The 13,011-nt window shown below is 51.9% G+C and overlaps 1 protein-coding gene across 1 annotated transcript; it reads left to right on the forward strand.

Annotated features, from left to right (window-relative positions):
* Positions 1 to 794: 794 nt before the first annotated feature.
* On the forward strand, positions 795 to 12,803 carry LOC138765384 (carcinoembryonic antigen-related cell adhesion molecule 2-like). Its single transcript, XM_069942426.1, has 6 exons — positions 795 to 872; positions 1,663 to 1,809; positions 9,525 to 9,612; positions 10,312 to 10,665; positions 11,526 to 11,797; positions 12,399 to 12,803. The coding sequence occupies exons 1-6, from the start codon at positions 795 to 797 to the stop codon at positions 12,498 to 12,500; spliced, it is 1,041 nt and encodes a 346-aa protein (XP_069798527.1). The 3' UTR covers positions 12,501 to 12,803.
* Positions 12,804 to 13,011: the final 208 nt, after the last annotated feature.

The raw sequence follows: 13,011 nt of genomic DNA on the forward strand, positions 1-13,011 counted from the left end.
CCCCACGCTGATGATTTCCCTAATCTTTGCCGCTTGGTGGTTTTACAAACCTCGATAAGGTCTCTCCTCAACCTCCTTCTCTGCAGCAGAAAGGTCCCAGACTATCTGAATATTAAGTGAAACCCCCTTCCCCCCATCTGGAAACAAGCAACTGGTAGAAAGAAAATGAAGGATAATAAATTTTTTAAATCAAAAGACCAAAAATAACAGGTAAAAAATACGTACATTTAAAATTGTAAAAGTGACTGTTCTCCGAAGTAACCCTTTGATGAAGCAAATATCTGGCCAGCGCTTTAGTCAGGGTTTACTCGTAGCAGGTGTTTTGAATAAAATTGGGTGAATCGGCGATGGCGTCGCCCAGGATGAAGAGCGGACTGACGCCGCTCGCCACTGGGGCGACTCTCATTATCCACACTTAGTGAGAGTCGCCCCAGTCAGAGGCTTTATCTATAAACTTTGGGGAGGGGGGTTAATTATCTGTAATGTTATTGTTCATCTTTCGGGTGGCTCTGTGGAGGGGGGAGGAACCTGCAGATGCAGCAACGGTTAAATGTTTTTGAAGAATGTGACTGAAAATAAAGGAAAATGCTTCAAGGTTTATATGTCCGGAGTTTGTTCAGTGTCTTGTATTTTTGTCTTTCAAACTGTTTAATCTTAACACAGATGTATTAGGCATTGTAAGAGAAAGTCTCAAGCAACCGGAAAATATACTTATCCGGCATCTACCAATCCTCACAGGTGCTGGATCCCAGGGTATTTTTGTGTAATTCAATCCAAGGCAGTGCAGAAGTGCAATGGAAAGTGTGCTGACCGGCTGCTTCATGGTCTGGTCCGGGGACACCAGTACTCCTGAGCGTAAAGCCCTGCAAAAGGTAGTGGACACACCCCAGGACGTCATGGGCAAAACCCTCCCAGCCATCAAGAACATCTATGGGGGAATGCAGCCGAGGGAGGGCAGCAGCGATCATCAAAGATCCACACCGCCCGGCACACGCTCTGTTCTCACGGCTGCCATCAGGGAAGGGGTCTCGGTGCCATAAGACTCGCCCCACCAGGTTCAGGAACAGCGGCTCCCCCCTCCACCATCAGACTCCTCAACCACAAACTCAATCGGGGACTCATTTAAGGACTCGGACTTTTCATATTACTTATTACTGAACATTTTTCTGCATTTGGAGTCGGTTTGTTTACAATTCCTTCTTTTGGATAAGATCATAAGAGATAGGAGCAGAAGTAAGCCATTCAGCCCATCGATGCTGCTCCGCCATTCCATCACCAACTGATCCACTCAGCCCCACTGCCCGGCCTTCTCCCCATAACCTTCAATGCCCCAGCTAATCAAGAACCAGCCTTAAATACACCCAATGACCCGGCCTCCACCACCACCTGTGGCAACAAGTTCCACAGATTGACCTCCCTGTAGCTGAAGAAATTCCTTCACGCACGCTTGTATGTGTGCACGTGTGTGTGTGTGGGGGGGGCGCGTGCATCTGTATGTGCGTGCTTGTGTGTGGGTGAGTGCATGTATATGTGTGTGAAAATGTGTGTGTCTGTGAATGTGTATGTATGTGTACTTGTATGTGTACATGTGTGTGTGTGTGAGAGTGTGTGAACACACCTTTGTGCCCCTGGGTGTTATGTGTGCATGACTGTGAACACAAGAAGGCTGCTGCCCTGGTGGTGGGAACCACCAGTGGGCATTGCCCTTTTAAGAGCCCAAGTGTTCCTCTCCATGTAACGAAACAGGTTGGGCTTGTTTGCGCTGTTGTCTCTGGAGTGGCTGAGGCCGGCATCAAACACAGAGCGCAGGTAGGTCGGGTCTGGTGGGTCGGAGGGTGGACAGAGACAAACACAGAGAGAGAGAGAGAGAGAGAGAGAGAGTAGAGGGTGAAAGAGGGGAGGGAGGAAGGACGAGGGGACGGGAGAGGGAAAGGAGTGGTGGACGGAAGAGAGTGTGGAGAGGGAGGGAGAGGGTAGAAGGGGAGGGGAGGAGGAGAGGAAGGGAGGGGAGAGGGAGGGAGGGGGAGAGGGAGGGAGGGGGAGAGGGAGGGAGGGGGAGGGGAGAGGAAGGGAGGGGAGGGGAGGGGAGGGGAGGGAAGAGGAAGGGAGAGGAAGGGAGAGGAGAGGAGGGGAGGGGAGGGAAGAGGAAGGGAGAGAAGAGGAAGGGAGGGGAGGGGAGAGAAAGGAAGGGGAAGGGGAGAAAGAGATGGAGAGGAAGAGGAAGAAAGGGTGGTGGAGGAGGAGGAGTGGAAGGGAGGGGGAAGGAGAAGGGGAGTGAGGAAGCAAAGGGGTAGGGACGAAGGAGTGGGGGGAGGTAGAGGAGATTGGGAGAGGGGACAGAAGATGGGAGGTGAGCCCAGAGACCTCACTCCAAGGGGTAAAGAAAGATCAGAAGAGGCCATTTGGCCCATCGATGTTGTGCTGAGCTATATATATTGCATTCCTACTTGGTAATCCTCTATTTTTCTTTCATCCACGGGCCTGTCTAATAGTCTCTTTAATGCCCCCTAATGTTCCAGCCTTCTCCACCACCCCTGGCAAAGCATCCTGGGCCCCTGCACCTCTCAGTGTAAAAAGTAGTCTTCCCCTAAACTTTCCACCTCTCGGCTTGTACAGGTTATTGGCCTTCCAGGCAGTGCAGAGGAGGTTCAGGGCTGAGTGGGGGGGGGGCCTATGAGGGGGGGAAAGGCATAGATAAGATAGAGGTCAGTAAGTTTTTTCCATTGGTGGGGGGAGACCAGAACTAGGGAGCACTGCCTCAAGGTGGACAGGGTCGTAAAGAGAACTTTTGGCAAATTGACCTTCAAAAATCAAAGTATTGAGTATAGGAGTTGGGATGTCATGGTGAAGTTGTAACAAATTTGGTGAGGCCAAATTTGGAGAATTGTGTGCAGTTTTGGACACCGAGCTACAGGAAAGATCTCAATAAGATAGAAAGAGGGCAGAGAAGATTTACTGGGATGTTGCCCAGACTTCAGGAACTAAGTTGCAGGGAAAGGTTAAACAGGTTCGCTCTATTAGGAACATAGGAAGTAGGAACAGGAGTAGGCCAAAAATGGCCCATCGAGCCTGTTCTGCCATTCAATAGATCATGGCTGATCTAATTTATGACCTAACTCCAGCTACCTGCCTTCTCCCCATATCCCCTTGTGAGAAGCAGAAGTACCTTCACAGAAATTGCTCCAGACAAAAATTGAGAACAAAGAACATTTATTATGCAACAATGCAAAGTTGACCCTGGGAATACACACACACACTGGGGCTCACCCAACTTTTATACAGTTCATTTCAGTATAGAAGTACCCTCCCCCTTACATTTTCTTCTGCCTCCTGGATGAGTTTGGCATTAGGCAATCCTGTCTGCCTACCTGCTGATTCTGTGAACTTGGAGGACCAGGGGGGTATCCTGTCGGTGTCTCATTATGTCATTGTCCTTATTCACAAACCTGCCTTTGTCCTTATTCACAGCTTCCCAACCCTCAGGGCTAAGGCTTACTAATTACATATGCATTACATATGTGGAACTAGAAGACTCTTATCTTATTCAGACTTTTTCATTCTATTATCTACCCTTATCCTATTCATACTGGCTTTATTCATTACACATATAGCCATACTAGCTTTCTTCATCTCTCATATTTTTATATTAAGTTTTACTCATCTCTCACACCCTAATTCTTCTATCATGTAAAAATTTATCTAACTGAATTTTAAATATGTTTAATGAAGCAGCCTCAACCACTTCCCTGGTTAGAGAATTCCAAACATTCACTACTCTCTGGGAAAAACTATTTTTCCTCATCTCTGTCCTAAATCTACTCCCCCGAATCTTGAGACTGTGTCCTCTCGTTTTAGTTTCCCCGGCCAGCTCAAAAAAACCTTCCTACATCTATCCTATCCATACCCTTCATAATCCTATATGTTTCTATAAGATCTCCTCTCATTCTTCTGAACTCGAGCGAATACAATCCTAGACGATTTAATCTTTCATCATAAGTCAACCCCTTCATCCCAGGGATCAACCTAGTAAACCTCCTCTGGACCGTCTCCAAAGCCAGTATAACCTTCCTCAAATATGGAGACCAGAACTGGACACAGTACTCCAGGTGCGGTCTCACCAGTACCTTCTCTTCTTTGGCTTGGCTTCGCGGACGAAGATTTATGGAGGGGGTAAAAAGTCCACGTCAGCTGCAGGCTCGTTTGTGGCTGACAAGTCCGATGCGGGACAGGCAGACACGATTGCAGCGGTTGCAGGGGAAAATTGGTTGGTTGGGGTTGGGTGTTGGGTTTTTCCTCCTTTGCCTTTTGTCAGTGAGGTGGGCTCTGCGGTCTTCTTCAAAGGAGGTTGCTGCCCGCCAAACTGTGAGGCGCCAAGATGCACGGTTTGAGGCGTTATCAGCCCACTGGCGGTGGTCAATGTGGCAGGCACCAAGAGATTTCTTTAGGCAGTCCTTGTACCTTTTCTTTGGTGCACCTTTGTCACGGTGGCCAGTGGAGAGCTCGCCATATAACACGATCTTGGGAAGGCGATGGTCCTCCATTCTGGAGACGTGACCCATCCAGCAGCGTGGACTCGATGCTGTCGACCTCTGCCATCTCGAGTACTTCGACGTTAGGGATGTAAGCGCTCCAATGGATGTTGAGGATGGAGCGGAGACAACGCTGGTGGAAGCGTTCTAGGAGCCGTAGGTGGTGCCGGTAGAGGACCCATGATTCGGAGCCAAACAGGAGTGTGGGTATGACAACGGCTCTGTATATGCTTATCTTTGTGAGGTTTTTCAGTTGGTTGTTTTTCCAGACTCTTTTGTGTAGTCTTCCAAAGGCGCTATTTGCCTTGGCGAGTCTGTTGTCTATCTCATTGTCGATCCTTGCATCTGATGAAATGGTGCAGCCGAGATAGGTAAACTGGTTGACCGTTTTGAGTTTTGTGTGCCCGATGGAGATGTGGGGGGGCTGGTAGTCATGGTGGGGAGCTGGCTGATGGAGGACCTCAGTTTTCTTCAGGCTGACTTCCAGGCCAAACATTTTGGCAGTTCTACAGTTGCAACATTACCTCCCTACTCCTGAATTCAATTCCTCTAGCGATGAAGGCCAACATTCCATTTGCCTTCTTAATAACCTGCTGCACCTGCAACCTAACTTTATGCGATTCATGCACAAGCACTCCCAAGTCCCTCTGCACAACAGCATGCTGTAGTTTTTCACCCTTTAAATAATATTCAACTCTTTTATTTTTCTTGCCAAAGTGGATAACCTCACGCTTACTAACATTGTACTCCATCTGCCAGACCTTTGCCCACTCATCCAGCTTAACTATATCCTTCTGCAGACTCTCCACATCCTCATTACAATTTGCTCTTCCACTCAATTTGGTGTCATCCACAAACTTGACTACACCACATTTTGTCCCCTCCTCCAAGTCATCAATGTAAATGATGAACAGTTGTGGGCCTAACACTAACCCCTGCGGCACCCCACTTACCACTCTCTGCCAACCTGAAAAATTCCCATTTTTCCTGACTCTCTGCCTCCTGTCAGACAACCAATTTTCAATCCAGGCCAATATATTTCCCCGGACTCCACTTTCTTGTAACTTACTGATAAGTCTCTTGTGCGGCACCTTATCAAACACTTCCTGGAAATCCAAATATACAACATCAACCTGTTCCCCTCTATCCACTGCACCCATTATATCCTCAAAGAATCCTAACAAGTTTGTCAAACAAGATCTTCCCTTTCTAAAACCATGCTGCGTCTGCCTGATTGAACCCTTGCGTTCCAAAAGTTTCACTATTTCATCTTTAATGGCGGCTTCAAGCATTTTTCCAACTACAGACGTCAAGCTAATTGGCCAATAATTTCCAGTCTTCTGCCTACATCCCTTCTTAAAAAGTGGCGTGACATTTGCTGTCTTCCAGTCTGCTGGGACCTGCCCAGAATCCAAGGAATTTTGGTATATGACCACCAATGCATCAACTATTAACTTCTGCCATTTCTTGATTTTCCCAATCTATGTGGAAGTTAAAGTCCCCCATGACGACTGCCGTATCATTATTAGATGCCTCACTTATCTCTCTATTTATTTCCTGTGCCACTAAACTTGTTATTTGGTGGGCGATAGATAACACCCACCAATAATTTTTTCCCTTTTTTTATTCTTTATCTCTACCCAAATGGACTCAACATTATGCTCTTTAGATCTTATATCATCCCTCACTACTGCCTGGAGCTCATCTTTGATTAAGAGTGCAACTCCACCTCCTTTACCATCCTGTCTATCTCTTTGGACCACCTGATACCCTTGAAAGTTTAATTCCCATTTAGGGTCACCTTGTAGCCATGTTTCCGTGATGGCTACCAAATCATAGGCATGGGTACCGATTTGCACCTCAAGTTCACTAACCTTATTTCTAATACTGCGGGCATTCAGATAAAGTGCCCTTATGCTCTTTGTCCTTTTAATATCTAGTGACTTCTGTCACCTTTTCTTTTGATTTTTCTGCCCACGATTTTTCTTTGTAATTTTCTTAATACTATCATTGACCCGAAAACTCACTGCACCATCTGATTTTTTACTTTCTCCTCCCAACATTACTTTTCCTATTTTACTTTTTCTGGCCATTACTTTATCTTCCCTACCCTTTTCCCTATCACTCTGGTTCCCATACCCCTGCCAAATTAGTTTAAAACTTGCCCCACTGCTGTACCAAACATAGTTGCCAAAATGTTGACTCCTTTTGGATTTAGGTGCAACCTGTCCTTCTTCTAAAGATCATGCCTTCCTCAAAAGAGATCCCAATGATCCAAGAAGCCAAATCCTTGCCTTGTACACCAGCACCTCAGCCACACGTTCATTTTCCTTATCCTTACATTCTTTTCATCACTTGCATTTGGAACAGGTAGTAATCCCGAGATCACCACCCTAGCGTTCCTGTCTTTCAGTTTTCGTCCCAGCTCACTGTAATCCCTTTTCATTACCTCCTCCCTTTTCTTGTCAGTGTCGTTTGTACCCACATGTACCAAGACATCAGGCTGCTCTCCCTCTCCTCTCAGAATATTTTGGACCCGATTTGTGATATCTCGTACCCTTGCACCAGGGAAGCAGCACACCATGCGGGTATACTTATCTGGCTCACAGAACCTCCTGTCTTTACCCTTGACAAAGGAGTCCCCAATAACCACTGCATTTCTCCTTTTTTTCTTTTGCACCACTCTACCAGGCTCATTGCCATTGACCTGGTGCCCGTGGCCATCTTCTGTCCAGTTATCTCCCTTAACAGAATCCAACACATCATAACTGTTGCTGAGTGGGATAGTCACTGGTGTGCTCTCCGTTTTTCTCGCTTTTTTCTTCCCCCCCCTTCCCCCCCGACGGTTTCCCACTTACCTGACACAGGTTCTGGAGTATTTATCGCCCTGAAAGTTGAGTCGATTAACTCCTCACTCTCCCTTACAAGCCGCAGGTCATCAATCTGCAACTCCATATCCCTAATTTGCTTCCTTAGTAACTGCATCTCAGTACACCTGGTGCAGATGTGGCCATTTGGGAGGGTGGAGGTCACCCATTGTACCCACATCTGACACCCAGTAGAGAGCACTATTGGCGTGACTCTGAATACGAAGGCAAATAATTCAGCTTACCTTTTCTCCTTGCCTGCTTTCGCTCACTGAGTCGCTCCTCGCTGGCCACTCCCTCCCCTTTCACTCCTTTTATTGGCCCCTTGACCAATTAACCCTGTCACTTTCAGCAAGCTCCTCCTCCTCCAACACAGCCCAACTCTCTCCAAGCTCCTCCTCCGACTCCCAGCTGAACCAAGTAGGCCCAAGCCCCGGTAAGCTCCCGACTTTAATAGCTTACCTTCTCCTCACTTTCAGCAAGCTCCTCCTCTTCCGACTCACAGCCCGACTCTCTCCAAGTTCCTCCTCCAACTCCCAGCTGAATTAAGTATTCCCTGGAGTGCAGAAGAATGAGGGGAGATTTGATCGAGGTATTTAAAATGATGAGGGGGAGAGACAGAGTAAGTGTAGACAGGCTTTTTCCACTGAAGGTGGGTGAGATACAAACCTGAGGACATGGGTTCAGAGGAAAAGGGGAATAGTTTAGGGGAATCTTCACCCAGAATTGTCGGGGGTGTGGAACAAGCTGAAGTGGTGAATGTGGGCTCAGTTGTAGCATTAAAGAGTAATTTGGATAGGTATGTGGATGGGAGGAGTATGGAGGGCAATGGACTATGCAGGTCAGTGGGACTAGGCAAAAATAATTGGTTTGGCATGGACTAGAAGGGCCGAAGGGGCCTGTTTCTGTGCTGTAATGTTCTAGGGATCTAAGGTCCTGGGGAGTAGATTGAGGACAGAGATGAGGAGGAACTGCTTTTCCCAGAGGGTGGGGAATCAGTGGAATTCGCTGCCCATTGAAGCAGTGGAGACAACCTCAGTAAATGTATTTAAGATAAGGTTGGGTAGATTTTTACATCGTCAGGGAATGAAGGGATTTTGGGGGGGGGGGGGAGGCAGGTCAGTGGAGATGAGGCCATCATCAGGTCAGCCTTGGTCTCGTTGAAAGGCGGAACTGGCCCGATGGGCCTGATGGCAACTCCTGCTTCTATTTCTTGTGTTCTTCACCGATGTGGGCTGGAGATCCTTGGTGTGGTCTTTGGCATCAGAGCTGTCGTCTGGATCTCGAGCAATCTGCAGGGCTGGTTTGTGGGTATTGAGCGCCCCATCCTGCGTCAGGGCTGACAGGCAGGGGAATACAAGAAACACCTCTCCCTTCACTGGGACACAGGACCTTCTTCTCACTTTCACCTCCCCTCTGCACCTGAGAGAACCCAGGCAAGGTGTTAGAACCCTGAAACAGGAACAGGTCCTTCGGACCTTCTAGTCTGTGCAAAACTATTATTCTGCCTGGTCTCACTGACCAGGTCCATGTACCTGAACACCTTTTTCTTAAATGTGAAAATTGAGCCCCCACTCACCACTTCAGCTTGTTCCACACTCCCACCGCTCTCTGGGTGAAGAAGTTCCCCCTAAACAGTTCCCCTTTCACTCCAAACCCATGTCCTCCCTCAGTGGGAAAAGCCGACCTACATTTATTCTGTCCGTTCCCCTCATCATTTTAAATACCTCGATCAAATCTCCCCTCATTCTTCTACACTCCAGGGAATAAAGTCCAAACCTGTTTAACCTTTCCCTGTAACTCAGTTCCTGAAGTCCAAGCAACATCCCAGTAAATCTTCTCTGCCCTCTTTCTATCTTATTGATATCTTTCCTGTAGTTCGGTGACCAAAACTGTACACAATATACAAAATATGGCCTCACCAATGTCTGATACAACTTTACCATAACATCCCAACTCCTGGACTCAATACTCTGATTTATGAAGGCTAATATGCCAAAAGCTCTCTTTACAACCCTGTCTACCTTTCACGGCGGGGTAAAGGCAAGTGGGTGATCAGGCCTGGGTGGGCCAGTTGGCCTGTTACCCACCTGTACGACCTGACCGACCCATGTCCCTTCTGTTACAGAGAGTAAGGAAGAGGGGTGTTGGCTGCGAGAGCTCACCCATGGGGAGAGCGCCTCTGAGAAACCTGGTGTGGCTGATCGTCCTCACAGGTAGGTAGGGGGGCCCGGGTGAAGGGGTGCCCCTTCAGGATGTGTGTCTGTGAGGGGGGGGGGAGGAGGCACAGGTCAGGGGCTGAGGACTGAACACAACCGTGTCGGTGGGGGTGGAAGCGCAAGTCGGTGCAGGGTGGGGTAAAGGCGAGTCTGTGGGGGTGGAGGAGACCAACATCCAAGAGGTGAGAATTGATTTTGGTTCCGTGAAAGGAGACAGAGGGATAAGGTGGGGGAGAGAGGGAGCTGTGGGAAGGCGAAGGGGTGGGGGGAAGCCAGAGAAGTCAATGTTAATCCATCCATGTCCAGAGAGAAGATGTCATTCCTCCAATTTGCAGGTGTTGTTCTCCCCCACCCCCACCCCCCCCGCCCGCCTCCTTTCCTCTCGAGACCACCCATCTCAATTCCCTGTCCCATTCCCTCACTGACGTGTCTGTCCGCGATCTCGTGTACCGTCAGATGGAGACCACCTGAAAATTGGAGGATCAACACCTCATCTTCCTCCAACATCAACCTTCAGTTTCTAATGGAAACCCTCCCCCACTTTTGGCCCCTCTAGTCTGTGCCAAACTATTATTCTAGAGGGGCTCAAGGGCCTATTTTGTGCTGTGTACGGTTCTATCTGCGCAAGTCAATGCAGGCAGGGTTTGAAGGGTGAGGCCACCTGCTCTATTCCTCTCTCCATCTGTCCACCGGCAGTCTCCTGGGTGTTCCCCGGCGCGGAGGCCCCGCCGGTGGAAGTGACAGTGGGAGCGAACCCGGTGCAGACGGGCACTGGTTGGAATGCCACGCTGTCGGTGGCCAGTGCTTCCCAGCTCTTTCAGGTGGACTGGAACGATCCTGAGGGCAACAGCATCCTGACACGGATCAACGGGGAGGACTTTGTCAAGCCGGGGACACCCTACACCAACCGGGTCAGCCTACTGGCCAACGGGTCACTGGTCATTGCCTCAGTGCAGCTGAGCGACGAGGGGAACTACTCGGTGAAGATGGAGCCCCAGAGCGTGGAAGGGCTCACCCCCAACACCGTGTCCATTGAGCTGCTGGTCTATGGTGAGGTTCCCAAGGTTTGCCTGCTTCTCCTCGTCTCGCTGTATCCCGGGGACATGCGATGAATACTAGTTCCTGAGGGTCCCATGCTCCCTCCGCTCTCCTCCCTCTGTCTCCCTCCGCTCTCCTCCCTCTGTCTCCCTCCGCTCTCCTCCCTCTGTCTCCCTCCGCTCTCCTCCCTCTGTCTCCCTCCGCTCTCCTCCTCTGTCTCCCTCCGCTCTCCTCCCTCCGCTCTCCTCCCTCTGCCTGCCTCCCTCCGCTCCCGCTCCCCCCCCACCGCTCCCGCTCCCCCCCCCCGCCGCTCCCCGCTCCCCCCCCCGCCGCTCCCGCTCCCCCCCCGCCGCCGCTCCCGCTCCCCCCCCCGCTCCGCTCCCGCTCCCCCCCCCCGCCGCTCCCGCTCCCCCCCCCGCCGCTCCCGCTCCCCCCCCGCCGCCGCTCCCGCTCCCCCCCCCGCCGCTCCCGCTCCCCCCCCCGCCGCTCCGCTCCCCCCCCGCCGCTCCCGCTCCCCCCCCCGCCGCTCCCGCTCCCCCCCCGCCGCTCCCGCTCCCCCCCCCGCCGCTCCGCTCCCCCCCCACCTTGCCCTCGTCCTACTTCCACTGCCTCTTCCCTCTTCCTGCACACCCGCTTCCCGCAACACCCCCCTGCATTCTCTCTCCTTTCCACCCCTCCCTTCCCTCCCCTTCTTCCACCCTTCCACTGCCATCTTTCCCACCCCTCAACCCCTCTCTTCCCCCCCACACCGACAGGGTTCATCTCCTCACCACCCCCTACCTCCTCAGAGCCTGTGGGGACAGGGTCATCCTCATCCCTCTCCCTACACCCCGTGCCCTCCCCACACTGACGGGGTTGTTTTCCTCCTGCAGTTCCTGTGAGGGGTGTGAGGGTCAGATTCTCCCGGACCGGTACTCCGGAGGGTACCGCCGAGATCTCCATCGCCTGCACCTTCACTGCCGGCTCCCGCCTCTCCTTCTCCTGGCTGAAGGATGGAAATCCCCTCTCCTCCACCGGAAGGGTCAACGTCTCTGGAACGCCGTTCGCATCCAGCAGATCAGCCGCGCGGATGCAGGAAGCTACACGTGCCGGGCGCAGAATGCCGTGTCCAGCGGCTTGGACAACAGATCATTTGTTGTGTACTGTGAGTGTCAGAGGAGGGGAGGGGAGAGTGGAGGAGGGAGGGGAAAGGGAAGGGGAGGAGTATGTGAGGGGAAGGGAGGGGGTAGGAGGGGAGGGTGAGGGAGATGGAGTGGGGGAGGATGGAGCAGCAAGGAGTGTAAGGTGAGAGGGGAGGGTGTGAGGGCAGAGGGAGGGTGTGGCTCGGGAGGGAGGTTGGAGAAACGGGGAGGGAGTTGAGAAAGAAAGGGGAGAGGGGAGGAGACAGAATCCTGCATACACTCTCCCAGATGCCCCGGGTCAGACGGACACTCTCCCAGATGCCCTGGGTCAGAAAGATGCTCTCCCAGGTGCCCTGGGTCAGACAGACACTCTCCCAAATGCCCGGGTAAAGTAGACATTCTCCCAAGACCCTGGTCTGATGTCTGTCTGCTGCTGACCCTCGCAGACGGTCCCCGAGACGGTGAGAGTGAGCCGAGACTTCCAGTCAGATTGTGTCAGCCCAGACCAGGTCATCCTGGGCCGGAGTGGGACTCTCGAGTGCCAGGCCGTCTCTGTGCCCCCCGCCAACTTCAGCTGGAGCAGGGTAGGGCAGCTGCTCACACGGGGCAATCGCTGTTCTTCAGGGCCCTGAGTGCCAACCAGACAGGGAGCATCGTGTGTACAGCGAGGAACACGAAGACGGAGCAGGAAACCATGGCAACCATCCGTCTCGTTGGTGTGGGTAAGTGGGAGAGGGGCCTCACACCCTGACCCCTGTCCTCCCTGTGACCCTCACCTTGGCCTTTGACCTCCATGACCATTACCCAGACCTGTGGCCCCCTCCTAGTCCCGTGACATCCCTGCGACATTTACTCCAATCTCCTCCCTCACCCTGACCCTTGACCTCTGCTGCGAATCTCATCTCGCCCCATCCTCCTCCTGACCCTCTCACCAGAGAGTGGGTCCTCCCCCAAACCTCCCTGTGACCCCAACCACCACCTCCGAGTGAGGGACCCCTCCCTACTCTCCGACCTCAGCTCGGGAGTCAGATCCCTCCCTGTGACCCGCCACCTGACCCCTGACCTACTTGGGGGACCCCCGTCCTAAGAGAGGGAGAGGGGCTTGGAAATCCTCGCCACGACCCCGAGGCCCTCTCCCCAGAGATTGGGTCTTTCCACTGGGGTGGGGAGGGGGTGGTGGCCGTGACCACGCCAACCTCGCAGGGGGATTTTTCGGACCCTCTCCTGGGCAGGGGGG

The sequence above is a fragment of the Narcine bancroftii genome, chromosome 5, assembly GCF_036971445.1.
Source record: "Narcine bancroftii isolate sNarBan1 chromosome 5, sNarBan1.hap1, whole genome shotgun sequence".
Taxonomy (NCBI): domain Eukaryota; kingdom Metazoa; phylum Chordata; class Chondrichthyes; order Torpediniformes; family Narcinidae; genus Narcine; species Narcine bancroftii.